General features: G+C 44.9%; 1 protein-coding gene across 2 annotated transcripts in view; it reads right to left on the bottom strand.

Annotated features, from left to right (window-relative positions):
* Positions 1-27,665, bottom strand: part of ST8SIA5 (ST8 alpha-N-acetyl-neuraminide alpha-2,8-sialyltransferase 5) — a 91,609-nt gene that overhangs the window by 9,250 nt on the left and 54,694 nt on the right. For both annotated transcript variants that reach the window (XM_038743676.1, XM_038743677.1), the window contains 4 exons: positions 18,766-18,858; positions 15,062-15,148; positions 10,778-10,922; positions 6,963-7,075 (listed from right to left, as the gene is read on the bottom strand). In XM_038743676.1, coding sequence (XP_038599604.1) covers positions 6,963-7,075; positions 10,778-10,922; positions 15,062-15,148; positions 18,766-18,858 — 438 coding nt within the window. The remainder of the gene's footprint in view (positions 1-6,962; positions 7,076-10,777; positions 10,923-15,061; positions 15,149-18,765; positions 18,859-27,665) is intronic.

Genomic DNA, 27,665 nt, shown 5'->3' with positions numbered 1-27,665 from the left:
TCCCATGACTTTCCAGCACATTGGACGATTTGCCCACCCACCTCTTGCAGAGAAGCAGAGTCCAAGAAAGACTCTACTGATTGTAACTACAGACGAGAAGTAGAGAAGCAGCATGGCCTAATACATATAACACAGGCCTGTGAGTCAGAAGGGCCTGGGTTATAATCCCCACTCAGTTATTTGTCTGCTGTGCGATTTGGCAAGTCTGCCAGCCAAGAGTTTGCCCATGACTGCCCACCACCCAGGCAAGCTTTAGACCAAATGGCACCCAGACAAGGAGAATCCCAATGGAGCTGTGTAAATACCAGACTTAAGTGACATTGCCCAAGCTACACAGGACACATGGCAAAACATAACCACGTCATACACTGCATTTTGCAGTAAAATGCATTTCTTTGAAAGGGGAGAATCCCCTGACTTTTCTACTTGCTCCAGAGCTTTGGCAATCCTCCCTTCCGGTTCCTTGCAAATGTGAGCGCTGCTTCCAAACCACAGGAGCCAAGGCAGGGGAAAGCTGCGGTCTCAAAAATGCCAGGCACAAAACTGTTTCTACACAGGACAGGGGCAGACCAGCTGGAAAACCAACCATCCAGTATAAAACCAAACGAATGGTCACACTAGTTCACTGATCGAAGGGCTGGCCAGATCCTATCCAGATCTAGTTTCTTGACTAGGAACTAGGAACTAGAATTAGGAATCCTAATTCTGGATTTCAAATACACTTTGGGCTTTAGGTCAATCACCCTCCACCTTCCTTGGGCAGGGAACATGTCTACCAATTCTGTTGGATTGTATTCTCCCTAGTGCTTAGTACAGTGCTCCGCACACAGTAAGTGCTCAATAAATACTGACATTGATTGATTATGGATTTCTCTTTCTGACACAGATTGAGCTGTTCAGACACATGCTACCTGACCCATGATCTCGCCCATGACTTTGGTCCCGGCATTTCTCCAGCCAGAAGCACTTCCTGCCATGGGAGCTCTGCCTCCACAGAACATTGGAGACTTTACAGTTTCTGGACGGGGGGTGGGAGAGAGAAAAGCAAAGGATTGTTTCTCTGGGCTTATTGCCTGCTCTAGCTTGCAAACATTTTGAGGGCAGGGACTGGCTTTCAATTCATTTGGGGTTTTTTGTGTATTCCCAAATGCCTAGTACAAAACTGGGCACTAAGTAAGCACTAAAAAAAATAATAACAATTAATAATACGTGTGGTATTTGTTAAGGGCTTACGGGGCCAGGCACTGTACTAAGTGCTGGGGTGGGTTTAAAAAAATTTCGTCAGACACAGTCTCTGTCCCATGTGGGGCTCACAGTCTCAATACTCATTTTACCGATGAGGTAACTGAGGCCCAGAGAAGTGAAGTGCCCTGGCCACGGTCACAGAGACAGCAGACAAGCGGCAGAGCTGGGATTAGAACCCATGGCCTTCAGACTCCTAGGCCCATGCTCTTTCCACTATACCATGCTGATTGATTGATTGATTTGGAGTCAGAGGTCATGGGTTCAAATCCCACCTTTGTCACTTGTCAGCTGGGTGACTTTGGGCAAGTCACTTCATTCTCTGGGCCTCAGTTTCCTCATCTGGAAAATGGGGGTGAAGACTGCGAGCCCCCTGTGGGACAACCTGATCACCTTGTAACCTCCCCAGCGCTCAGAACAGTGCTTTGCACATAGTAAGCGCTTAATAGACTGTGAGCCCACTGTTGGGTAGGGACCGTCTCTATATGTTGCCAATTTGTACTTCCCAAGCACTTAGTACAGTGCTCTGCACATAGTAAGCGCTCAATAAATACGATTGATGATGAAAAGGCCAACCTGCGACCTGCAGTCATTATCACACTGTGGACAATCCGTCAATAGTATTTACTGAGTGCTTATTGTATGCAGAGCACTGTACTAAACACTTAGAGTACCATACTGGGTACCCATGGACTATGCTGTATTGTCTGTAGTGATGGGTGTTGGAAGGGCCTGGTATGGTTTTCACCTTTGCCCCTTATGCCAGTCCTTTAATAGCTTTTGTTTGAAAGGAGGCCCTCCTTTTTTGAGAACAAGTACTGTGCTTGGTCAGCCTCCCATGGTTGTCTAGCAGCTTCCAGTCACAATACAACAATGACAGAAAATTCCAGGTGCCAGTGCAATATTCCAGGGAAAGAAGACTGATCAGAAAGGCACCTAAGGAAGTTTCTGGGCTCCACTTCCCTATCACCAAGCATGCTAAACTCACTTATTCCCTTGGCACTAGTACTAGTACTTATTCCCTAGTGCAAGTTGTTGCCAACTTGTACTTCCCAAGCGCTTAGTACAGTGATCTGCACACAGTAAGCCCTCAATAAATATGATTGAATGAATGAATGAATGAAGAGACAGGAGTCGGTCACCTCTCTGGGTCTCTGATGTAAAGTTGAGACAACAGTGGCTGTTCCCTCATCTCCTGAGGACATTGGGAGGAGAAAATGAAATTATAGATGTGTTTCCCCCTCTAGACTGTTAGCTCATTATGGGCAGCAAACATGTCAGCTTATTCTCTTCTATTATACTCTCCCAAGCACTAAAAATGGTGCTCTGCACATAGTAAGCTCTCAATAAATACCATTGATTGATTAAATGATTGATTGAAAGAAAATTGCCTTTTTTATGGCATTTTGTTAGGCGTTTACTGTGTGCCAGGGACTGTACTAAGCTCTGGAGTAGATGCAAGCTATTCAGTTTGGACACAGTCCCGGTTCCACATGGGGCTCACGGTATTAGTCCCCATTTTACGGATCATGTAACTGAGATACAGAGAAATTAAGTGACTTGCCCAGCAGACAAGCAGCAGAACCAGGATTAGAATCCAGGTCCTTCTGACTCCCAGGTCTGTGTTCTATCTGTGTTCTGCTCTCTCTCCCTCCCTCCAGGCTCGCATCTCCTCCTGCCTTCAGGACATCTCCATCTGGATGTCTGCCCGCCACCTAAAGCTCAACATGTCCAAGACTGAGCTCCTTGTCTTCCTTTCCAAACCCTGCCCTCTCCCTGACTTTCCCATCACTGTTGACGGCACTACCCTCCTTCCCGTCTCACAAGCCCGCAACCTTGGTGTCATCCTCGACTCTGCTCTCTCATTCACCCCTCACATCCAATCCATCACCAAAAGCTGCCGGTCTCAGCTCTGCAACATTGCCAAGATCCGCCCTTTCCTCTCCATCCAAACCGCTACCCTGCTCGTTCAAGCTCTCATCCTATCCCGACTGGATTACTGCATCAGCCTCCTCTCCGATCTCCCATCCTCGTGTCTCTCCCCACTTCAATCCATACTTCACGCCACTGCCCGGATTGTCTTTGTGCAGAAACACTCTGGGCATGTTACTCCCCTCCTCAAAAATCTCCAGTGGCTACCAATCAACCTACGCATCAGGCAAAAACTCCCCACCCTGGGCTTCAAGGCTGTCCATCACCTCGCCCCCTCCTACCTCACAACCCTTCTCTCCTTCTCCAGCCCAGCCCGCACCCTCCACTCCACTGCCGCTAATCTCCTCACCGTACCTCGTTCTCGCCTGTCCCGCCATCGACCCCCGGCCCACGTCCTCCCCCGGGCCTGGAATGCCCTCCCTCTGCCCATCCGCCAAGCTAGCTCTCTTCCTCCCTTCAAAGCCCTACTGAGAGCTCACCTCTTCCAGGAGGTCTTCCCAGACTGAGCCCCCTCCTTCCTCTCCCTTTCCTCCCCCTGCCTTACCTTCTTCCCCTCTCCACAGCACCTGTATATATGTATATATGTTTGTACATATTTATTACTCTATTTATTTATTTATTTTATTTGTACATATTTATTCTATTTATTTTATTTTTTTAATATGTTTTGTTTTGTTCTCTGTCTTCCCCTTCTAGACTGTGAGCCCAGTGTTGGGTAGGGACCATCTCTATATGTTGCCAACTTGTACTTCCCAAGCGCTTAGTACAGTGCTCTGCACACAGTAAGTGCTCAATAAATACGATTGAATGAATGAATGAATGAATATCCACTAGACAGTGCTGCTTCTCTTAGGTTCTTAGGAAGAGAGAGGTATAGAAAAGAAGAATGACTAAATCTCACCAACAAAATCAACTTTCCTTAGACTATGAGCCCCATCTGCTCACAGCACTTAACAAATGCCACCATTATTATTATTATTATTATTATTATTATCTGGGATAGGGATAGGGACTGATCTTCCTGTGCCTAACCCAGAGATTAGTACAGTGCTTGGCGCAGAGTACGCCCTTCACAATTAACACTGAGTATCAACCCTGATGGTTGATCCTACTTCTCCCTCTGGAGGGCTTGTCCACCATATGGTGCCCAGAAACACTCTTTGTCCTCAGGAAGGGGCCTGAAGAATTGCCCCAGAGATTATTAATAATAATAATTATTATTATGGTATTTGTTAAGCGCTTACCATTTGCCAAGCACTGTTCTAAGCGCTGGGGTAATCAGGTTGTCCCATGTGGGGCTCACAGTCTTAATTCCCATTTTACAAATGAGGGAACTGAGGCACAGAGAAGTGAAGTGACTTGCCCAAGGTCATACAGCAGACAGGTGGCAGAGGTGGGATTAGAACCCACATCCTCTGACTCCCAAGCCCGTGCTCTTTCCACTAAGACATGCTGCTTCTCAGGATTAGCCTGCTTTCCTTTGGGAAGAGTATTTCTTTTTTATACACACACAAACACACATCAGGGTGTCCACTAATGGCTTTCATGAATACCGAACAAAGAGATAACCATGACATCAACTGTGTTTGTCATGGAACAGAAAGGGAAGCAGCATGGCCTAGCTTGGGAATCAGAAGGACTGGAGCTCTATTTCTGACTCTGCCACTTGTCTGCTGTGTGACCTTCAGCAAGTCACTTCACTTCTCTGTGCTTCAGTTGCCTCATCTGAAAAGTGGGGATTATACTGTGAGCCCCACGTGGGACATGAACTGTGTCCAACCAGATTAGCTTGTATCTACCCCAGCTCTCAATACAGTGCCTGACACTTAGTAAGCAATTAATAAATACCATAAAAAGCATAATGAATATCCCATTTAATTTACGGCATCTTTGCACACATCCTTATAATCCACTGTTTCCCCATCTGTAACGTATTTTAATATGTCTCTACCACTAGATTTGTAAACACCTTGAGGGCTGGGATCCTGTTTACTAACTCTATTGTACTCTCTCAACTGCTTAGGCAGTGCTCTAGGCATAGAAAGTGCTCAATAAATACCACTGATTGATTGATTGACCCTCTCTCAGATACCTCTGAAACCAGGCACCACTTCTGAGCCATGGAACTCAGTAACAGGAGCTGAGGTGGAGAGAGGCCGAGCACTGAAAATTTAAATGCCAGACACAAAGACATCTGGTGTCCAATACATAGCAGACAGAGGGCAGACCAGCCCAAAATCCCATGACTGGCCACCCTTAACCAAGCTGTAGGGTGAACTCCTCATCTTCCCTCCCAAAGCCTCAGTTCATCTTGACTTTTCCACATGCTGACAATCCCACCATCTTCCCCATTTCTCCAGCCCAAAGCCTTGGCATGATCCTCAACACCTCCCTCTCTTTCAGCCAACACTTTCAGTCATTCATCAAATCTTGATAGTTCTTTCTTCAAAACATTTCCAGGATACGTCCCTTTCTCTCCATCCAAATCACCACCACGCTGGTCCAAGGGCTTGTCATATCCTGAATCCTCTGCATCAGCCTCTTGGCAGCAGTCTCTCCCATCTCCAGTTCATTCTTTGCTTTGCTGCCAAGATTATTTTTGGAAGACACTTTCTTTCATTCATTCATTCATTCATTCATTCAATCATATTTATTGAGTGCTTACTGTGTGCAGAGCACTGTACTAAGTGCTTGAGAAGTACAAGTCAGCAACATATAGACCTACCCTACCCAACAACGAGCTCACAGTCTAGAAGGGGGAGACAGACAACAAAACAAAACATATAGACAGGTGTCAAAATCACTGTTTTATATATGTCTCCCCACTCATGAATACCCTCTGAGGGTCACCCGTTCCTCTCCACCTCAAGCATAAAGTCCTGATCATTGGCTCTAAGGCATTTAATTAGCCCTTTCCTCCCTACTCCTCCTCGCTCCTTTCTCACCACATCTCAGCTCGCACACTTTGCTCCTCTCAAGCCAATCAACTGCATCTCATTCTCATCTTTCTCCACCATCCTCTTGCTTGTTTTTCCCCTTGTTACTGGAGCACACTCCCCCTTCACATTCACCTGACTACCGCTCTCCCTATCATCATGGTGCTTTTGAAATCACATCTCCTCCAGGAGGTCTTCCCTGATTAACCTTTCATCTCCCCATCCTATTTCCCTCTCTGGGGCCACTTCAGAGCTTTCATGTCAACTAAGCACTTGAATTTCACCCCCTTATCTCCAGTCCCCAACAGTAGCACTTGTGTACATACCTGTAAACTCTTTGAAGGCAGGGGTCATATCTATTAACTCTGTGGTATTCTCCCAAGTGCTTACTACAGTGTTTAATACAGAATAAGAGCTCAAATAGTATTGTTTGATTGATTTACTACAGCCCAACTTTTCAAGGCAGGTATGTGGTTGAGAGAGAGAGAAGCAGCATGCAGAGCCTAGTGTCTAGAACAGAGGCCTGGAAGACTGAAGGACCTGGGTTCTAATCCTACACCATCACTCATCTGTTGTGTGACCTTGGGCTGCTCACTTAATTTCTCTGTGTCTCAGATACCTCATCTGTAAAATGAAGATTAAGACTGTGAGCCCTATGTGGAACATGACCTGTTTCCATCCTGATTATCTTATATAATACAACAGAGTACGTAGACAACATTCCCTGCCCACGATCAGCTGACGGTTGAGAGGAATAGTTCTTCACGTCAATCCACAGGTGAGCAGTCCTAGTTGGTACAGAGAGAAGAGTTGCTGGGAGCAGTGGAGGCAATAGATGATTTAAGACATTACCGAAACACAAAGTCTGCATTGTCAATCTCCTTCCCGCATCGGCTGTTCTTCAGGATGCCTCCGTTCCCCACCACTGCGCACTTCTTGAACTGGGAGCGATAGTATGGCATATCCTGCAACAAGACGAAGAGCAGCCAGTTTACCAAAGCCCAACTCTGACCCGGTCAATAAGGAAAAGCCCCACAAGAGTGTATATATTATAAGTATATATTTGTACAGATTTATTACTCTATTTATTTTACTTGTACATATTTACTATTCTATTTATTTTGTTAATGATGTGCATATAGCTTGATTTCTATTTGTTCTGATTATTTTGACACCTGTCTACATGTTTTGTTTTGTTGTCTGTCTCCCCCTTCTAGACTGTGAGCCCATTGTTGGGTAGGGACCATCTCTATATGTTGCCGACTTGTACTTAAGCGCTTAGTACAGTGCTCTGCACACAGTAAGTGCTCAATAAATACGATTGATTGATTGTACTTCCCAAGTGCTTAGTACAGTGCTCTGAACACAGTGAGCGCCCAATAAATACAATTGAATGAATGAAAGAGTGCAGTGCATGCAAGGAGTTTAAGTGGCCTGTCAAAACTGACTCTCAATCTAGAAGCCAAGAGAAACAGCATGGCCTAGAGGATAGATCATGCGCCTGGGAGTCGGAAGGATTTGAGTTTTAATCCCAGCTCTGTCACTTGTCTACTGAGTGACATTGGGTAAGTCACTTCATTTCACTGAGCCTCAGTTACCTCATCTGTAAAATGGGGACTAAAGCTGTGAGCCCCATGTGGGACCGCTGCTGTGTCCAACCTAATTAGCTTGTCTATACCCCAGTGCTTAGTTCGGTGCCTAGCACATAATAAGCACTTATTAAATAATAAAAACGGGGTCAATCAAAACCCCTGATTCTCAAACTGGAAGTCAAGCCCCTCATTGGGGGAATCATGGAAGAGTTGGGGACATCACTCCAGCCCTGCTGCACAAATACAGGGAGTCAACATCATCGTCTTCTCTGGAGAGAGGGAGAAGCCTAGATTTCTGGCCCTGAGGAACTTCAATCCACAGTATTTACTGAACACTTACTATGTGCAGAACATGGTATTAAACACTTGGGAGAGTACAATACAGCTGAATTGGCACACATGTTCCCTGCCCATAACAAGCTTACAGTCTAGATACGTCCAAACCAATTACCCAATTCGGACTGTGGATTTGTCGGGTCCCTCATAATTATGATGATCATGGTACTTGCTATGCACTTAACTATGTACCAAGTGCTGTTCCAAGCACAGAGACAGATATGAGCAGCGTTGCTCAGTGGAAAGAGTGAGGTCTTGGGAGTCAGAGGTCATGTGTTTGAATCCCGGCTCTGCCACTTGTCAGCTGTGTGACCTTGAGCAAGCCACTTAACTTCTCTGTGCCTCAGTTACCTCATCTGTAAAATGGGGATTAAGACTGTGAGCCCCAAGTGGGACAACCTGATCACTTTGTAGCCCCCCCAGCACTTAGAACAGTGTTTTGCACATAGCACTTAACAAATACCATTATTATTATTATTATTACTATATGAGTTAATCAAGATGGTCACAGTCCCTGTCACACCTGGGGCTCAGAGACTAAGTAGGAGAGAGTAGGATTTAATCCCCACTTTACAGATGAAGTCACTGAGGCACGGAGAAGTTAAATGATTTGCCCAAGATCACATGGCAGGCATTTGACAGAGCTGGGACTAGAACCGAGGTCCTTTGATTCCAAGGCCTGGGCCCTTTCCACTAGGCCATGCTGCATGGAAGGCCTGGATTCCTGACATATTTTTTCAGATCAATCACTTTTATCACATGAGGAAGGGGAGGCTAGAATGGGAGCGGTACAGAACTGGGGAGAGGCATGGAAACCAGGCACAGGGAAAGGCACGGAACACCATAGAGGACCAGAACCTGAGGGTCAGACTGGAGAAATATGAGCCGGAGAGGAGGCAGAAAGGGGCCGGCCTGCCCTTGGCAAAGGGAACTTCCTGATCAGTCCATCCTCAGCCTAGGATTTCATGTTCCCAGATCAAGTGCAGTCTCACAGGAATCCAGAACAGGAGGTCCACTTCCCCTCGGTAAGTATGGGATCTGAGAAAAGCTCTGGTATTCTCTCCCATGCCCTTGGTAAGCTGGAAATGAGATATCCTGAGGATACTGCAGGAGGCACGGGTTTGGACAAGCCCTTTCATTGGCAAGCAGTTGTATTTTTATAAATAACTTCTCAATGGAAAACTACGGCTGGGTGGAATAATAATTAAGCAGAATCCGAAGGATGATCCTATCATTCAGAGTGATTATTCATAGCGCTTTGGAGGGGGGGAACGTAGATCCAGAATTTGCAAATAAAGTGGCTCTGGCCAATTATGGAAATCCAGTCAAGCCTCAACCTCTCTCCCTTATGGTGCCAGAAATCCAGTGCATGGGAACTAATTGCTCCTGTGCAATGGGAGGAAACAGAATAGAAAGAAAAAGGCAGATACATGGATAGCATGCATTTGACTTTTGAAAAAATCTCCTAGGAAAGCAGAGAAAGAGTTATGAGCTGGCTGCTGAGAGTCGCGGGTCTTCATGGCTTTCCTGGAAGGTTTTTTGTATGAGGCAGGGAACTAGACCAAATGATAACAAACAATCCCTTCTGGTTCTCTTTTTCCAGGGGTCACGGACCTTTCAGACTCCTTATGGAACACGACAGAGAGTTCCGTAATTAGGACTAAGGAGAGGTTCCTGTAAGTAGATTTTTTCATTCAATCGTATTTATTAAGCACTTACTGTGTGCAGAGCACTGTACTAAGCACTTGGAAAGCACAATTTGGCAACAGAGACAATCCCTCCCCAACAACGGGTTTATTGTCCAGAAGATTATACTTTCAAATGCTGATCATCCATACCTTGACATTGGCTCTCTTAATGAAAGTTAGTTTGGATAATCAAACACAAAGTTCAAATAACCAAACAGAATTGGACCTGAGAAAGAGAAACCCAGTTATATCTGATTCCAAACTTCTGATGATCTGAACCAGCCTCACCCAATCAACTTTCAGTTGTCCTATGTTGGCTGTCAAATGCCCTGAGTTAATTGGAATGATGGGAATCACCCAGCACCAGTTCACCCAGTCATCTCTGACAAGTTCGCTGGTCACACTTTTAGAGAGTATGTACTCAGAGACTAGCCATCAGAATCCATTAGGATGAACCATGGACGGCAAGATCACTTTTGTCTAAATAATAATAATAATGATAATTGTGGTATTTGTTAAGCGTTTACTTTGTGCCAGGCACTGTACAAAGCTCTGGGGTAGATATAGGATAATCGGGTTGGAAACAGTCCCTGTCCCACAGGGGGCTCAGTCTTAATCCCCATTTTACAGATGAGGAAACAGAGGCATAGAGAAATGAAGTGACTTTCCCAAGGTCACACAGCAGGCAAGTGGAGGAGCCGGGAGAGAACCCATGACCTGACTCCCAGTCTCGTGCTCTTTCCACTATGCCTTGCTGCTTCTCTATAAGAACCAGCAGTCATGAAAAACAGACACCAAGCTCAGCTTGTATTTTGCCTTTTTTACCCCTCACCCCAAACACCATTATTTACCCCCAACGCAAGCCTCACCCCCACCACAACCCCAACACCAAGCACCATCCCTCTCCCCCTACACCCAACCCCAATCACTACCCCTCACCCCCACTCTGACCCCCAACTACCAACCCTCAACCTCATCCCACCTCCAACCATCACCCCTTACCCCCAACCACCAACCACCAGCTTTCAGGGAATCTGGAGGGAAAAAGCACCTTGGGAAACATGCGGAATATTTCCTGGTTGATGTAGTAGGTGCCACTGGTGTCCACCTCATACTTGAGCTTTGTCCCCAGAGGAGTGTTTTTCTGGGTGGTGAACAGAAAGGAGGGGGCATTGCAGCACCGAGACAGAGTAGACCTGCAGTGCAAAAGCGAGACGGTGAGGGATGAGGAACGGATTGCAGCCCAACAGACTGAGGACGGAAGCTAGGCACGGCAGTGCTGCACGACACAGTGACGAAAACTGTGCCAACGTGACATTCCTTTCTCATTCCAAAACAATCCATGAGTAGTATTTCCTGAGCCCCTACTCTGTGCAGAGCTCCGCACTAAACACTTGGGAGAATGTGACAGAGTCTCTAGACACAATCCCTGCCTTCAAGGAACTTACAATCTAGCAGGGGAGCCAAACACTAAAATAACTTACAATAAGCACTCAATAAATACAATTGGTTGATTGACTGATTGATCAACTGTTGGGCAAAGAAACAGAGTCTAAGGATATGTAGCTAAGGATATGTAGTGAGGGAGGAGAGGAGAGTACTGTTAAAAATTCAACTTTGACATTCAAATCACACCTGACACCCACAAATATCTGCGTCAACAAAAGAGAGCGTTAACAAATGCTCTTAGCGGTTCTTCTGTTGGAAAACAGAAATTTGAGACGATCAGGAATCAGAAGACTTAGTTTCTAATCCTGGCTCCACCACTTGCTTACTGTGTGACCATGGGCAAGTCACTCAACTTCTCTGTGCCTTGGTTACCTCATCTCTTAAATGGGAATTTAGACTGTGAGCCCCATGGGGACATGAACTGTGTCCAACCTGATTATCTTATATCTACTCCAGCTCTTAGTAGAGTGCCTGGCACACAGTAAGCAATTCATAAATACCATAAAAAATCTGAGTCAGTGGTTCAGGAACAGAGCACTTAATCTCCCTTTAAATAGGCTAGCAATTAAAAATGAAGTGACTGGTAGGAGAGATTCAAGGGTTTGCCAAGCATGAGATGTCTGAAAATCAACTGACGCACCAGCACCTCCACAGCTGGCTAGTGTTCCACCAGTAAACATGTCCCTTGGAGGTTCAGCCCTAATGGGAGAATAGTTTAGATTTCTGTCCTATTTGGTCTTTCCACCCTGAAGATGGAGAGAGCAGAAGCCCCAAAATGTCAAAAATGGACTGTTGATATGACCAAAACCAGTCACCTGGGAAATCCCTATTACCGGAAGACACTTAGCTTCCTGAAACCCAAATGCCCCCAAAATCATCCAATGGGCAAATAATTGGGAAATTCTGGGCCTGGGCTATTTGGGCCAATACGTTTAGTGCTGGTGTTGCATTCCCTGTGTTGAGGGATGAGGACTGAACTGAAGTAGGTCGCTACAGACAAATCATTCCTGTTTTGTGGTTCCTGAGATTGTTTTTTTTTCTTCCATCATATCAAAATGCTTCCTCTTCAAACAACCTGGTTTTTCAGAAATTGGCCGGTCATCACTCCAAATTAATGCTTGCTCTCTCAGGCACCTGTGTACCAGGTTGGGCTCTGCAGGAGCCTCAAATAAATGATTTTCACACTGGGCGCTGTAGGCCAGTGCCATGGTCCTGGAGAGGTGGAGGCCAGATGGTGAGGAAGGATGGAAAAAAGGGTGTCAGTGGTGGCACTGCCCATTCAGAACAAAAAGTGGAATCAGAACCTTCCCCGGTAGTTATGTCCCCAAATGCTCATCCCCACAATCTACTTTTTCCAATGGACTTTGGAACTCACTAAGGACGAGAAGCAGAGAACACTTAGCGGTGTACCTTAGTGGAAAGAGCAAGGATTGGGAGTGAGAGAACCTTTCATTCATTCATTCATTCATTCAGCTATTTTTTTGAGTACTTACTGTGTGCAAATCACTGTACAAAGTACTTGGGAGAGTATAATATAACAATAAATGGACATATTCCCTGCCCACAACAAGCTTGCAGTCTAGAGGGGCAGACAGACAGTAATATGAATGAATAAATAAATTATGCTTAGGTTCTAAAACCCAGTTCCGCCACTTGCCTGCAGTGCGAACTTGGGTAAGTCACTTAATTTGTCTTTGCTTCAGTGTCAATCAGTCAATATCTACTGGGCACTTACTGTATGCAGAGCGCTGTACAAAACACTTCAGAGAGTACAATTTAATACATTTTGGATACATTCCCTTCCCACAAGGAGTTTACAGTATGAAGGGGGAGGTGGACATTAAAATAGATTTCAGAAATGTACATAAGTGCTGTGGGACTGATGGTGGGGTGAAAAAAGGGTCCAAATACGAGTGCAAAGGTGATACTGAAGGGAGAGGGAAAAGGGGAAGTGAGGGCTTAATCAGGGAAGACCTCTTGAAGGAGATGTGATTTTAATAAGGTTTTGAAGGTGGAGAGAGTGATCATTTGTTGGCTATGAAGTGGGAGGGAGTTCCAAGACTAGAGGAAGAATGTAGGCAAGGGATCAGTGGCAAGATGGGCGAGATCGAGATCCTGCCTCATACTTAGACTGTGAGCCCCATGTGGGACAGGGACTGTGTCCAACCTGATGATTTTGTATCTACCCCAGTGTTTGACGTGGAATAAATACTTGGCAATATTCATTACTAACAAATAAACTCAATTGGTTTATTGTTCCATAAACACTACTGAGTAACAGACTAGTGCTGGGCAGTGCAGTGTGGTTTAATGGATAGAGCACGGGGCCGGGAATCAGAAAGACCTGGGTTCTAATCCCAGCTCCGTCAAACATCTGCTATGTGACCTTGGGCAATTCACTTCACTTCTCTGTGCCTCAATTAACTCATGTGGAAAACTGGGATTAAGACTGTGAGGCCTATGTGGGACAGGGACTCTGTACAACCCGATTACCTTGTATCTACCTCAGCAATTACTACAGTGTCCGGCACATAATAAACGTTTAACAAATCCCACAATTATTATCAGTATTATTATTATTGGGGAAATTTCTGTCTCCACTTGAGTTATGGGAAGGGAACACATCTATCAATTCTGTTATCAATAAGTGCTCAATAAATATGATTGATTAATTTATTGAAAAACCTTTCAGGAAGGACCTTCACTTTGGGCCAACTTAACTTGCTAGCAAGTAGAGCTTCCTATGCCTTCTGGTACCATTTCAAAGTCTTACTAGTTTCTCTTGACCTTGCAGATTGTCCTTTGTTGGGGCTGCCAATGCACACGATTAATGCTAATATCCCCTCAGATCCAATTTCATCTTCTATCCATCTCTGACTGGCTACCGGCAGTCCTTTAACGAATGATTTGCATACATAGCATCATTTCACTCTGTTCAAACTTCATTCTTCTAAATGCCTCATGATTGGCTAGCCATCTTTGCCCATGCTGAGGGTCTGGGCTCCTCCGTGGCCGAGGCTGGGTCTCTCACTGACTTGCTGTGTGACTGTGGATGAATCCCTTCACTTCTCTGTGCCTCAGTTTTCCCATCTGTAAAGTGGGGAATTGGACTGGGGTGTGCTAAGACTCCCGGCTGGCCTTTCTAAAAGGTTATAAAGTTCCTAGCAGTCAATAATTTGATGGTGTTTATTGAGTGCTTACCTGTGCAGAATGCTGTACTAAGTGTTTGGAAGAGGACAATATAAAAATAATATATGATGATGATAACTGTGGTATTTGTTAAGAGCTTAGTATGTGCCAAGCTCTGTACTGAGAGCTGGGGTTGATATAAGATAATTAGGTCACACATAGTCCCTGTCCCACATGGGCTCACAGACCCGATTTTTGCAGGTGGGAAAACTGAGACAAGGAGAAGTTAAGTGACTTTCCCAAGGTCATACAATAGGCAAATGGTGGAGCCAGAGTTACAACCTAAGTCTTCTGACTCCCAGGCTTGTGCTCTTTCCACTAGGCAACACTGCTGATTTTCTGAATGGGGTCTTTTGCTCCCTCTCCATTGATTCACCCCGCCACCTAGAAAAATGACTCCCCAGGCCTGTGTTGACATAACCCCTGCCCATCAGGAGCTTGAAATATGGAGTTTACAATCCACGGTCAATATGATATCCAAGAACCTTGATTTCTGAGTCTTTTGGGTGCCACCCAGTTCCTTCAACACATTGCCAGTTCCCCAGAACATCACCCCAAGAAGACACACCCCTGTCTGGTAAGCCAAGGGAACACAACACCCTGCTCCTGTATTCCTCCAAAAATGCTCTAGAAATTCCACTTCCCAGTGATCAAGGTGGAAACAAAAAGAAGAATGACAACACAAAGGCCTACATACTTGAATTGCTTGGCTTCCGATATGTTCATCGCCCACTTGCACATCTGGAGACTCTTCCACCGGTCAAATAATTCCGACTGCTTCACCCTTCCAAAAGGAGTTAAATAATGAGGTCAGTGATCTCATTTTGAAAAGGGAACCACTTTCTCTCCATCCTCTCCAAGCAGTCATTTCTCCATTCTGGTTCATTTGTTCAGTCCTTTGTCTCCAGACCTTAAACAGATGTCTCAAATCTGAGCCCCTGAGAAGCTCAGTGAGGCTCAGCCCATTTAATCCCAGCCCTCACTGTCTCTTCCTCTCTCAGTGAATCCTGAGAGTTTTTTTCAGAAGCCCAAAGAACTCCCATGACTCTCACGCCTTTACTAGCTGTAACCAGTGAACATCACAGAAGAAGATGAATTAATCAGATGCTTCAGAAGTTTTATCAGAGTTCTATTGGAGAAGCAGCATGGCCTAGTGGGAAGAACATGGATTGGGAGTCAGAGGACCAGGGTTCTAATCCCATCTCCACTTCTTGCCTGCTCTGTGACCTTGGGCAAGTCACTGTCTGCGGCTCAGTTCCCTCATCTGCAAAATGGGGATTCAATACCTGTTCTCCCTCCTACTTAGACCGTGAACGCCATGATATCTGATTATCTTGTATCTACCCCAGAGATTAGTACAGTTCTTGACACATATTAAGCGCTTAACAAATTACCACAGTTCATAGTAGCCGTAGTAGTCCAAAATGGCCTTTAGTAGGTAGTAAGTTTAATGGCAAATTGGATTCTCCTGTCCAGTGCTCCCAAGGGTACAACAATGTACACCCAGGATTTGCAACAGGAAAAGCAACTTCCTTTCCCTCCTGCCTGTATTCTCCATTGGAAGCCAGAAATCACTGTTTGGGTGGCAGCTGCTCATACCTCTACCTACACACCTCACATCCCGGAGGCTTCTCTGAGAAGATTTAAGACAATCCCCTCCCCTTCTACCATGGAAACAAACCAATAATGATGCTCACGTGATTATCACCCTTCTCTGATTTCCATAGCATGTTTCTGTTGATAAAACTCAAGGTACTCCCCTCTGTTATGCCATTTGTCCTGATCTGGTGAGATCAGGAAGGGCAGGTTTTATTACTCCAAATTTACAGATGGGGAAACTGAGGCCCAGAGAGATTAAGCCTAGATTTCACAGCCTTACATGGAGGAAATAGCCCCATTTCTCTGAATTGAATGGAGGAGTAAAAGGGGTCTACTGAGGAATGACTCCTTTAACTCTTTCCCTCTTCCTCTCCCTCTCCTGTGCCTCTAGACTTAAAGCTCGTTGTGGGCAGGGAATGTGTCTGTTATTGTTATGGTGTACTCAGTGTGGCTCAGTGGAAAGAGCACGGGCTTTGGAGTCAGAGGTCATGGGTTCAAATCCCAACCCTGCCACTTGTCAGCTGTGTGACTTTGGGCAAGTCACTTCACTTCCCTGTGCCTCAGTTACCTCAACTGTAAAATGAGGATTAAGACTGTGAGCCCCCTGTGGGACAACCTGATCACCTTGTAACCTCCCCAGTGCTTAGAACAGTGCTTTGCACATAGTAAGCGCTTAATAAATGCCATTTAAAAAAGTGCTTAGTACAGTGCTCTGCACAGTCAGTGCTCCCTAAATACCATTGAACGAATGAATGGGAATCTAGGAAGTTTATTAGCCATGTTTCCAAATACTAAACCACAGAGAGAGTTCTCTTGGCGAGCAGAAGGGGCTCCAGCATAGACAATCCCTTCACAAGGGCACTGACAGTAAACTCCGTGCAGTTTAAATGATTTATTTCTGCACCGCATGAGTCAGCAATAAATGATTCACTTTCCAGCGGGCTGGGAGCGCAGTCAGCATTTCCAACAGCCGTCACATTAGGAACGGGGAGATGGGGAGAAGGCTGAGGCTGAGGCTCAAGGGTTAATCAAAGGTGGGGCCATGGGTACACTGCAGAGCTGGTGGGAAGGATAGGGTCCTGGGGTAGCCTGAGACTTGGAGCAAAAGTCCTCTGAGCTTCTCCAGAGCTAGAGTCCTGGGGACAGGCAGTAAAGGTACTCTAGAATTCTGGCCAGAGACTTCATTCATGCATTCAATCGTATTTATTAAGCACTTACTGTGTGCAGAGCACTGTACTAAGCGTTTGGGAGAGTACAATACAACAATAAACAGAAGCATTCCTGGCCCACAACTACATTACAGTCTAGAGGAAGGGAGACAGACATCAATATAAATGTTACAAATATGTACATAAGTGCTGTGGGGCCAGGAGGGGAGAAAGAACCAAGTAAGCAGGTCAGGGTGATGCAGAAGAGGGTGGGAGAAGAGGAAAGGAGGGGCTTAGGTTGGGAAGGCCTCTTGGAGGACATATGCCTTAAATAAGCCTTTGAAGTGGGGGAAAGTATTTGTCTTTTGGGTTTTCAGCCAGTAGCACCGGCTCTGGGGTCCTATTTGGAGGTGCAGGGGGATTCAGCATCGGGAAAACCTTGATCCACCACTAAAACCCACAATCTAATCGAACATCACAATATTTCTAGGCAGAATAACCCCGGCTCCTTTCCTTGTAGCCGTCCACCCGACCCGGGGGAGACGTGGAGGGTTCCACCCAGAATGGAGAGAGGAGAAGGAGGAAGCCCTCGTTCTCACCTGTCCAAACATCGACCCCTGGCTCACGTCCTTCCCCTGGCCTGGAATGCCCTCCCTCCACACATCCACCAAGCCAGCTCTCTTCCTCCCTTCAAAGCCCTACTGAGAGCTCACCTCCTCCAGGAGGCCTTCCCAGACTGAGCCCCCTTTTTGTATATATATTTGTACAGATTTATTACTCTATTACTTGTACATATTTACTATTTATTTTGTTAATGATGTGCACATAGCTTTAATTCTATTTGTTCTGTCGATTTTGACACCTGTCTACATGTTTTGTTTTGTTGTCTGTCTCCCCCTTCTAGACTGTGAGCCTGTTGTTGGGAAGGGACCGTCTCTATATGTTACCGACTTGTACTTCCCAAGTGCTTAGTACAGTGCTCTGCACACAGTAAGTGCTCAATAAATATGATTGAATGAATGAATGAATGAATGAACCAGCACTAGGAGAAGTTAAGCAGCTGGTCCTAAAGTTATCTATCTCATGCTATGCAACAGTGCTCACCGCCAGCTAAAGCAAGCCAGAGGTGGGAGAGTGATGGCGGGGAGGGAAAAGAAAACGGGTAACAGGGCTGGCATTCTGACTTCTAGGCCCCAGATCCTTTAGCCTGATCATGTGATGTTCACTTTAGGAGCCATTAATTACCTCCCCTTTCCCCTCCCTCTCCAGGCATTCTCCCCACAGGCCCTAGGTACATTTGGGGGTTTAAATGCACATTCTCTAAAGAAAGAATAAAAGACCGCATTGAACAAACACATTGAAAGCAGCACACTGACTCCCACTAAAAAGTGGTTTTCCTCCAGAAACAGGCATTACAAGCAGAAAAGGAAGCCAGATGCTCAGGTGAAAAACAAAAAGTGTAATTTAATGACAAAGACGACCCATCCATCTCCCCAGAAAGCCCAGGGGATTTTATGCCTCACCAGCCACTCCCCCGGTCAGTCTTTTTCCCCAGGCCACCCTCCTCTTCCTCCCCCTGATTCACGCTCCAAATGAATGGGTAGGGAAGCTTCCTGTCCAGGATCATGAAAATCCTCTGTACAGGGATACTTACATAGAAAGCACTTTGATCTCCAAAATATCATGCCTTAGCTCCAGACACTTGGTAGAGTTGAACTCAAAAGGCCCCTCGTAAAATTCAAAGTACCTGGAGAAGAGCAACAGATGTTCAAGTGAGTATTGAGGAGAGCAGATGGCGCAGGAAGTTCTCCATGGGAGAGGCGAAGGGGCTTGGTATGCCTTGGGGTGGTGAGTCCTGTCAATTACGGGGGTCTAAAATGGACCCTTTGTCCAAATTGCATCAGATTCCCTTCAGTTTCCCCTCACATCTGACCCATAACAACTGCACTTTCTAGTTATTATCATTATTGAATTATTACTGTATTTGTTAAGTGCTTACTATTTGTCAAGCACTGTTGGAAGCGCTGGGGCAAGTTAATCAAGTTAATCAAGTCAGACCCAATCCCTGTCCCACATGGGGCTCACAGTCTTAAGTAGGGGGCAGGGAGAGTAGACAGTGAATCCCCATTTTACAGATGAGGGAAATGAGGCACAGAGACGTTAAGTGACTTCGCCCCATGTTACACAACAAGCAACTGGGGGAGCCAAGACTAAAACTCAGGGCCTTGTACTCCCAGGCCCATTCTCTTTCCATTAGGCGACACTGCTCCTCTACTGAGCAGGATTGGGGGTCAGGAATCCTGTGCTCCCCTCCCAGATGTGCCTTGCATTTCCTGTCTGTGCATCTCTTGACCTAACAATTAACAATTGTTTAACAATTGTTTATTTAACAATCTGTTAAATCCTTACTCTGTGACAAGCACTGTGCTTGAAGTGCTCAAGGAATACCACCATTATTAAGTACTGGTGTAGATGCAGGATAATCAGATCAGACATAGTCTCTGTCCCACATGGGACTCACAGTCTAAGAGAGTATGAGATCCCATTTTACAGATGTGGAAACTGAGGCACTGTGAAGTGAAGTGGCTTTCCTGAGATCACACAACAGGCAAATGAAGAGCCAGGATTAGAACCCAGGTCTCCTGAATCTTAGTCCTGTGCTCTTTGCCACGCTGCCTCCCGCCAATCTGTGCTTCACAATTTTAAAATTAATTCTAGGAGCCTGAAATAATTAATTCAGCTTCCAAAGGTGCCTTATTCTCATTTAAGAATAACATTTAGTAAAGCCTGAAAAACAATGTTTCTAAATAAATCTTTAAAATCATCCTACTATTCTCATGGCAGGCTACCCAAGATATAATGAAACATACACAAAATCTACTCTGCCCTTTGTTCCAGGCACTTGAGTAAGATGAGTACATCTTGAATCTCAAGTACACTTAAGTGTGGCTTAGTGGATAGAGCATGGGCCTGTCAGTCAAAAAGTTCTGAGTTCTAATCCCAGCTCCACCACATGTTTGCTATGTGACCTTGGGTATGTCACTTAACTTCTCTGTGTCTCAGTTGCCTCATCTGTAAAATGGTGATTAAGAATGTGAGCCCCATGTAGGACAGGGACTATGTCCAACATGTCTAACTTGTATCAACCCCTGCACTTAGAACAGTGTTTGGCACATAGTAAGCACTTAACAAGTAGCATAACTACTACTTATTATTAAAGACCACTTCTCCTTTCTTTTTTTTACATTGGACTTCCATGTGAATGCCTATTTGTGGGGAGGCTGAGCATGCAATGATTTCATAATCCAAGGGGACTAGATTGTTTTGGGATAATCTCAAAACTCTAAATCCCACTGGTCCCTAGAATGGTTGAGAGACAAGAAAGTAGCCCTCAGTTAAAAACAAGGAGCTAAAATGCCCTACATTCTTTAAATTGTACACGATCCACTCTTGAATTGTTTCAAAAATATTTCCCAATGAAAAATGAAGTAGATATATGGTTGGCTTTTTTATTAATATTTTTTCTTTTGAAAGTCTTCATTTACCATTCCCTTTTTAATTCACTTGGGGCTGAAAAAGAGCTTGTCAGAGTGGATACTTATAGCTACCAACTTTAAACCGTCATCTTTAAACCAAAAAAGTGGAGCAGTTATGTGAGCGAATACAGAATTTGTTAAAAATTTGCAGGCCTATAAAGATACTTAGTATGATAAAAGGAAACTCAAATCAATCCTGTCTAATTTTTTCAGTACACCAATCAAACGGCAATCTAGTGTGTCCAGAGTAATGCACTAAATGCTTGGGAGAACACAAAAATATCTAAAGAACCATTCATTCATTCATTCGATTCAATCATATTCACTGAGTGCTTACTGTGTGCAAAGCACTATTCTAAGTGCTTGGGAGAGTACATTATAACAATAAACAGACACATTCCATGCCCACCCCATCTACCAGTGGGTAGACAGGCACATAATGATTTAGAGTCAGGAATTACAATTATTTACAGCCCACAATCTATATCTAGGGTACAAGCACTTTTTTAATTTGAGCTGGGAAAGGGAGGTGAGATGAGGACCAGCCTCAGTCACTCAGCTGCCAGAAGGCAAAGATTTAAAGTGCCACCATCTCCATCATACTTGCTGCTGTGACCTCACACTGTGTGCACACTTCATGCAGTGCAATCTGCTGACATCTGTGTGCAGTGCTGCAGAGGACGTCATTAGGTTGCTCTGAGCCTCTCCTCTTTTCCCCATCCATGCTTTTAGCAGGTTGCTCTCCCAAAAGCCTCCTTCTCCTGAATATGTCCAAGAGCTCCCAGTATGGGCTTGGAAGCTCCCCTTCCCACAATAAGCCCTGATAGGGCTGGGCTCTGGCATCCGGCTGGACAATCACATCCGATGGGGACCCAGCCCGGCAGCAGAGACTTCTAAGGAGCTGAGAGGTAAGAGAGAGCCAGCACTTCCATTCATTCATTAATGAGATTTAGTGAGCGCTCACTGTGTGCAGAGCTCTTGGGAGAGTGCAATACACAATACAATAAAATGCAACAATAAACAGACAAATTCCCTGCCCACAACGAGCTTACAGTCTAAAGGGACTGTAAGCATGTAACCAACAAATTCCCACAGGTGGCAGGGAAGCCCTCTCCAATCCCTGCTACCAGGACAGCCCAAGGAAGCCAAATGTATCCTCCTGGAGTTGCCACCTTGTTGTTTTTTAATGGCATTTGTAAAGTGCTTCCTATGTGGCAGGCACTGTACTAAGCACTAGAGTAGATATAAGCTAATCAGGTTGGACACAGTTCCTGTCCTACATGGGAAACCATCTTAATCCCTATTTTACAGATGAGGGAACTGAGGCACAGAGAAGTGGAGTGACTTAGTGGCTTGCCCAGGGTAACACAGCAAACAAGGGGTGGAGTCAGGATTAGAACACAGGTCCTTCTGACTCCCCCTCTCCCCATTGCAAAGCCTTATTGAAGGCACTTTCCTCCAAAAAGTCTTTCCTGATTTCACCCTCCTTTCCTCTTCTTCCACTCGCTTCTGTATCACCCTGACTTGTTCCCTTTATTTGTCCCCCCTCACAGCACTTATGTATATATCTGTAATTTATTTATATTAATGTCCCCCTCTAGGCTGTAAGCTCGTTGTGGGCAGAGAATGTGTCTGTGTATTGCTATATTGTACTCTCTCAAGCGCTTAGTAGGGTGCTTTGCACAGAGTAACCACTCAGTAAATAAAATTGAGGGACTGACTGCCAGGCTTGTGCTCTATCCACTAGGCCATGCTGCTTGTCCTTAAGCAAACCCTTCGATCTTCCCTGACTCATCTCCTCACACCACCCCAGGCAGGGCTCCCATGATTGAAACTGCTACCAGAAATGCTCCCTCCACAAGGACAATGGGAGCATTTCTGAGGTAGATTCCCAGCCTCACCCTTCCCAGGTCTCTGGCAAGACCAGTCAGGGCAGAAAAGACCCAGAATAGTGGCTTTCTGGCCCATTACTGAAGCCTGCCCTCTTCAAGCCTCTAATCCCCCCTAAAATCCCTGGACCAGTCACATCCCCACATTCAAAAAGAAGAGTTGGCACTTATCACGCTGGATTGAAAAATTCCAGTTCCACTTCCAAACATATGGGGCCCTTGCAGGGAAGCTGACTTCCTTAGCAAAGCATCCGGCTGCCAAACTGGCACCAGCGAGCTGAACATTTCCTGCATCCTACAGCTCTCCCTTAATCCCTTCCTGTTTACCGAAACGACCCAGCCCAAAATAGCGGCAGTGGTGATGGAATGAACCATTGGAACTAGGGAAAATAAACCAGGCTAAATTAGGACCAGTTCACCTGTAACAGAGATGGGTCAGGGATTACGTGTAAACTGATTTACTCCAGCCCGCAAAGGCTGGATCTGGTCTGCCAATTTATTTAATGGTATTTGATAAGTGCTTACTATGTTCCAGGCACTGTACTAAGTGTTGGGGTAGAGACGAGTTAATCAGGTTGCACACTGTCCCTGTCCCACGTGAGGCTCACAGTCTTAATCCCCATTTTATCAATGAGAAAACTGACACACAAAGAAGTGAAGTGACTTGTCCAAGGTCACACAGCAAACAAGTGGTGGGGTGGACACTAAAATCCAGGTCCTTCTTAATCCCAGGCCCATGATCTTTCCACTAGGTCAAGCTGCTTTTCGGACAAGTCAGAGAATGTATGGGTCCTCTTTTTTGTGTTTGTGTGGCAATTGTCAAATTTACTACCTGCCAGGGACTGTACAAAGTGCTGATACAAGCTAATCAGACTGGACACAGTCCCTGTCCCACATGAGGTTCGCAGTCTTAATCCCCATTTTACAGATGAGGAAACTGAAGCACAGAGATGTTAGGTGACTTCCCTAAGGTCACATAGCAGACAGTTTCATTCATTCATTCATTCATTCAATCTATCATATTTATTGAGAATTTATTGTGTGCAGAACACTGTACTAAGCGCTTGTTTATTAGAGGAAGTGGTATTTTTGTCCATGGCAGCTTCTCCCAGCTCTGAGCTTGTCCCGGCAGTCTTAATCCCCATTTTTCAGATGAGGGAACTGCGGCACAGAGAAGTTAAGTGACTTGTCCAAAGCCGCACAGCTGTTTAATCAGTGAAAGTGGCACTTTTGTCCACAGTAGCTTCTCCTAGTTCTGAGCTCGTCAAGGCTGTCAGGGCTTTTGGTGTGATGGGGATCCTTGGCTGGATTTGAGCAAGAGAGAGAGCTGTGACATACAGAAGTACAGCCGCTTCTGTTTTTAAACCCTTCCCCTCACCCACCATTGTCTATTGCCAAACCCACAGCTGGCTCACATAACATATTAAATGGCTCATAGGCTAAAAATCATTGCCCACCCCTGCCCTACAAAAAGCTCAATCTGGTCAGCGAATAAGTCCCTCTCAGCTAATAGTAATAATAATAATAATAATGGTAATAATAACAATAATAATAATGGTGTTAAACACCTACTATATGCCAGGCACTATGCAAAGCACTGGAGAGGATACAAGCAAATTGGGTTGGACACATGTCCCCCTGTCCCCCATGAGGCTCACAGTTTTAATCTCTATTTTAAAGACAAGGGAACTGAGGCACAGAGAAGTTAAGTAACTTGCCCAAGGTCACACACAGCTGACAAGTGACAGAGACGGGACTTCTGAGTCCCAGGTACTATGTGCAAAGCACTGTTCTAAGCAGTGGGGAGATTACACGCTGATCAGGTTGTCCCACGGGGGGCTCACAGTCTTCATCCCCATTTTACAGATGAGGTAACTGAGGCACAGAGAAGTTAAGTGACTTGCCCAAAGTCACACAGCTGACAATTGGCAGAGCCGGGATTTGAACCCATGACCTCTGACTCCAAAACCTGTGCTCTTTCCACTGAGCCATGCTGCTTCTCCTAACATCTCCTTCACTTACTGTGTGCAGAGCACTGTACTAAGCACTTGGGAAATACAAGTTGGCAACATATAGAGACAGTCCCTACCCAACAACGGGCTCACAGTCTAGAGGGGGGAGGAATTTACAAAATAATGATAATAATAATAATGGTAATAATAATAACAATTGTGGCATGTATCAAGTGCTTACTATGTGCCAGGCACTGTACTAAGCACTGGAGTGGATGCAAGCAAATCAGTTTGGACACAGTCCCTGTCTCATATGGGGCTCACAGTCTTAATCCCCATTTTACAGTTAAGGTGACTGAGGCACAGAGAAATGAAGTGACTTACCCAAGGTCACCCTAAAGACAAGTGATAGAGCCAGTATTAAGACCCAGGTCCTTCCCAGGCCCATGCTCTCTCCACTATGCCATGCTGCTTCTCTAGTAGGTTATATTCTCTCTCTCAGACAAAGCTCCATCCCATATGAAAATTGGGAGTCGATTAATAATGTCATTTTTTTTAGCAACTACTGAGTGCATTGCACTTTACTAAGTGCTTTTGAATGTACAAAATAAGCATGAGACTATCCCGTCCCCCATGGAATTTATTCTCTCAGATTAGTCTGTCTGGCCAATGGATTGCAGTCAAAAAAGCTGCAGCTTTCAGCTGAAGCGAGGCAAGAGTCCTGAGAAAACCTGTCTGTTGTGTGACCTTGGGCAAGTCTCTTCACTTTTCTGTACCTCAGTTACCTCATCTGTAAAATGGAGACAACTGTGAGCCCCATGTGGGACATGGACTGTGTCCAACCTGATTAGCTTGTATCTACTCCAGCATTTTGAATATTGTCTAGAACATAATAAGTGCTTAACAAATACCATTAAAATGATGAAAACAACATCAGATTCAGGAAATAACAAACATGTCAGCATGACAGGGAATATTCACTCATTTGCCTTCTTAGTCTCACACATATCATAATGCCCGGAACCTTGACGCTTTCTCTGATTCATCTCTCTTATTCAACCCACACATCCAATCTCTCACCAAGTCCTGTTTGTTCTGCCTGTACAATATATCCAGAATCCACCCTTTCCTCTCCATCCAAACTGCTACCCCACTTATCCAAGCACTTATCCATACCCCTCCTTTCATTCATTCAATTGTATTTATTGAGTGCTTACTGTGTACAGAGCACTGTACTAAATGTTTGGGAAGTACAACTTGGCCTCCTTGCCTACTGCGCCAGCCTCCTTGCTGACCTCCCTGCCTTCTGTCTCTCCCCTTTCTGGTCCATACTTCGTTCTGCTACCTGGATCATTTTCCTCAAAAATCATTCAATCTACATCACTCCACTCCTCAAAACCCTCGAATTGTTGCTCACCCACCTTTCCATGAAACAGAAACCTCTTACTATCGGTTTTAAAGCACTCAGTCAGCTCTTTCCATCCTACTTTACCTCGCTGATCTACAACTCAACCCACTCACTTCATTCCTCTAACATCAACCAAATTACTGTACCTCTATCTCTTCTGTACAACCACCAACCCTTTGCCCACCTCCTCCCTCCTGCCTATAACTTCTTCGTGGCTCAGTGGATAGAGCCCGGGCTTTGGAGTCAGAGGTCATGGGTTCAAATCCCAGCTCTGCCAAATGTCCGCTGTGTGACTTTGGGCAAGTCACTTCACTTCTCTGTGCCTTAGTTACCTCATCTGTAAAATGGGGATTAAGATTGTGAGCCCCACTTGGGACAACCTGATCACCTTGTATCCTCCCCAGCACTAAGAACAGTGCTTTGCACATAGTAAGTGCTTAACAAATACCAAAATTATTATTATTATCATTTCCCCTTAATAAGGGTCAGACCACCACTCTCCCCACCTTCAAAACCCTCCTAAAATCATATTTTCTCCAAGAGACCTCCTTGCCAAAGCCCTCACTTCCCCTATATAACCTCCTTTCTGCATCACCTATGCACTTATTTATTCTCTTATTCATTTTATTTATTTATCATATCTGCTAAGTGCTTACTATGTACCAAGCACTGTTCTAAATGCAGAGGTAGATGGGGCTCACCATCTAAGTAGGAGGGAAAACAGATTTTAAATCCTCATTTTCTGGTCGAGGAAACGGAGGCACAGAAAAGTTAAGTGTATCATCGCTCAAGGTCACAGCAGGCAACCGGCAGAGCGGGGATTAGAACCCAGGACCTCTGACTAGATCCTGCTGATTCCCAAAGCACTTCATACTCACGCCATCCCTTGCCTCACAGCACTCAGATACCTATCCTTATACTCTGCCATTTCCCTTATCTGTAATTTATTTTAATGTCTGTCTCCAGTTCTACTCTGTAAACTCTTTGCGAGCAGGAATCCTGTCTACCAACTCTACTGCATTGTACTCTCCAAAGCACTTAGTACAATGCTCTGCACCCAGTAAGTGCTCAGTAAATACCATTGATTGACTAATTGATTTTTTTGTCAGTAATGTGTCTTCTTCAAGTATGAAGGACAGGTAGGTAGTCTATCCCTCATGGATGACCAACCCATCAACAGAGGTGCAATTTGGCATTTAATCACAACAAATAAAGGTTCCTTCCTCAATCTTTTGCAAATAATCTCATAATGATTTTTACCCAATAGGCTGTTACCTATTTTGTCTCAGGAGAATCCTGGGTAAAAAGACATATTCCAAGGTGCATTCTTTTAAAGTCAGCACGTACCAAATTGTGGTTCATTATCTGTCATAACCTCATACAATAAACGACATCATGAAAAAATAAGCTTATTTAATCCTGTACTGCTATTCCATGGCCTCTACCAGAATCTTCCACATTTTAACTCTAGTTACTTTGAAACTCTATTTATATGCATCCTATCAAATTCAAGCTCTATATTTGCATATGCTTCATTACGTGCGATTAAATACTATGTCTGCAATAATTACCTTCTTGGAGCATAACACAATTTCAAATCATATAAATACTATTGAAAAACTAGCCTTTGAAATGACTTGTGTGCCCCACAAGTTTTTCTTAAAAAATATTACTAATGATTGTGCCCGGTTTCTACAAGGAATAACCTACCATTTTTTAAAGATAGAAAGTCAAGGGCTAACACCTTTCTGTCTTTTTCAGCACAGTGT

Source organism: Tachyglossus aculeatus, chromosome 3 (assembly GCF_015852505.1).
Source record: "Tachyglossus aculeatus isolate mTacAcu1 chromosome 3, mTacAcu1.pri, whole genome shotgun sequence".
Lineage (NCBI taxonomy): Eukaryota > Metazoa > Chordata > Mammalia > Monotremata > Tachyglossidae > Tachyglossus > Tachyglossus aculeatus.
Note: the sequence above shows the minus strand (reverse complement) of the source record. Positions and strands in the feature narration are given on the sequence as shown.